The 1,193-nt window shown below is 41.7% G+C and overlaps 1 protein-coding gene across 2 annotated transcripts in view; it reads left to right on the top strand.

Annotated features, from left to right (window-relative positions):
- The window catches only part of BRMS1L (breast cancer metastasis-suppressor 1-like), a 56,707-nt gene that overhangs the window by 31,581 nt on the left and 23,933 nt on the right, over window positions 1-1,193 (top strand). For both annotated transcript variants that reach the window (XM_019518880.1, XM_019518881.1), the window contains exon 4: window positions 1,048-1,127. In XM_019518880.1, coding sequence (XP_019374425.1) covers window positions 1,048-1,127 — 80 coding nt within the window. The remainder of the gene's footprint in view (window positions 1-1,047; window positions 1,128-1,193) is intronic.

The following is a 1,193-nucleotide window of genomic DNA, read 5'->3' as shown; positions in this document are numbered from 1 at the left end:
ATATTGGCAATCAGATCGGTATTGGCTGATATGACTTGTTAATAATCGGCCATCGGTATTGGCACAAAAAAAATCTTTATTGGTGCACCCCTACTTAGATTGTATCTAGAAACATCAACCAAGTTAAGCTCCCATTGTATTAGAGCAGGGGTGTCAAAGATACAGCCTCTAGGCCAGTTCTGGCCCATGGACTCCTATCATCTGGCCCTAAGTGCTGCCTGTGGAGCCCTCCATCTAGTCCCGTATGCTGTATGCACTTGCCCCAGCCCCATGCACTGCATGTAGAGTCAGTCTGGAGAACAGGTGAGGTTGTCTGTAGGCCCAGTGCAGCTCACCAGACCAGTCCCGTGCCCTTCAGCTGTCCCATAGGGGCAGATGAGTTTGACACTCCTCTGTTACAGTATGAACATACAAACCATGTACTGTGTATGGAGGAGGGCAAGAGTACAGTGTATTAGCTCTTTGTCCATGTGTCCACTCTTAACACTGTGGAAAGTGGAAGTTAAACTTTGCTAGTTAGCCCTCAGGTTAACTTCCATATACCACGGGGGAAGAGTGAACTCATGGGCGTTTATCCTGGGCTAACTGTTGTGGTAAAGCTCTGCCCATTGTTATCCTGAGGCCCCATATATGTTTTTCACACTGTGGTTGTTACTTGGGAAGTCTTTCAGTGCACCAACCTAGGTCAGCTAGAATTAGGATAGCTGTCGTATAATAGCTGTATCATGTGATGCATTGGTAGAATCTTGTGGGGGGAATAGACTTAAACTTGTTTTCACCCTATATTCATAACAAGAGAAACATTTTATCTTAATAAAAATAGACTGGAACAGAAAATGAAGGGATACTGTTTCACCTCCTGAATTTTAAGACGGTTAACTTTCCATAAATTGTTTATACTTGATACTGGCTGAACACTATCCATTTCTAATACAGTATTTCTTTACACATACCTAGTGCTAGGATGAGCAACAGAATTCTGGAAAGAATCCTGAAATTGGTTATCCATCTAAAGAAATAACAAGTCTCTAATTTGTCTGCTTTCAGGTATCTATAGAGAGTTGTGTTTAGAGTCTGTAAAGAACAAATATGAATGTGAAATTCAAGCTTCTCGTCAACACTGTGAGGTACTGCTAACTTGTTAAAACTGACAGTTGATTGTCTATCTTTGAACTCTCTATAGATACCTGAAA

Source organism: Gavialis gangeticus, unplaced genomic scaffold (genome assembly GCF_001723915.1).
Source record: "Gavialis gangeticus isolate Ggan-Ray unplaced genomic scaffold, GavGan_comp1, whole genome shotgun sequence".
NCBI classification, from domain to species: domain Eukaryota; kingdom Metazoa; phylum Chordata; order Crocodylia; family Gavialidae; genus Gavialis; species Gavialis gangeticus.
Note: the sequence above shows the minus strand (reverse complement) of the source record. Positions and strands in the feature narration are given on the sequence as shown.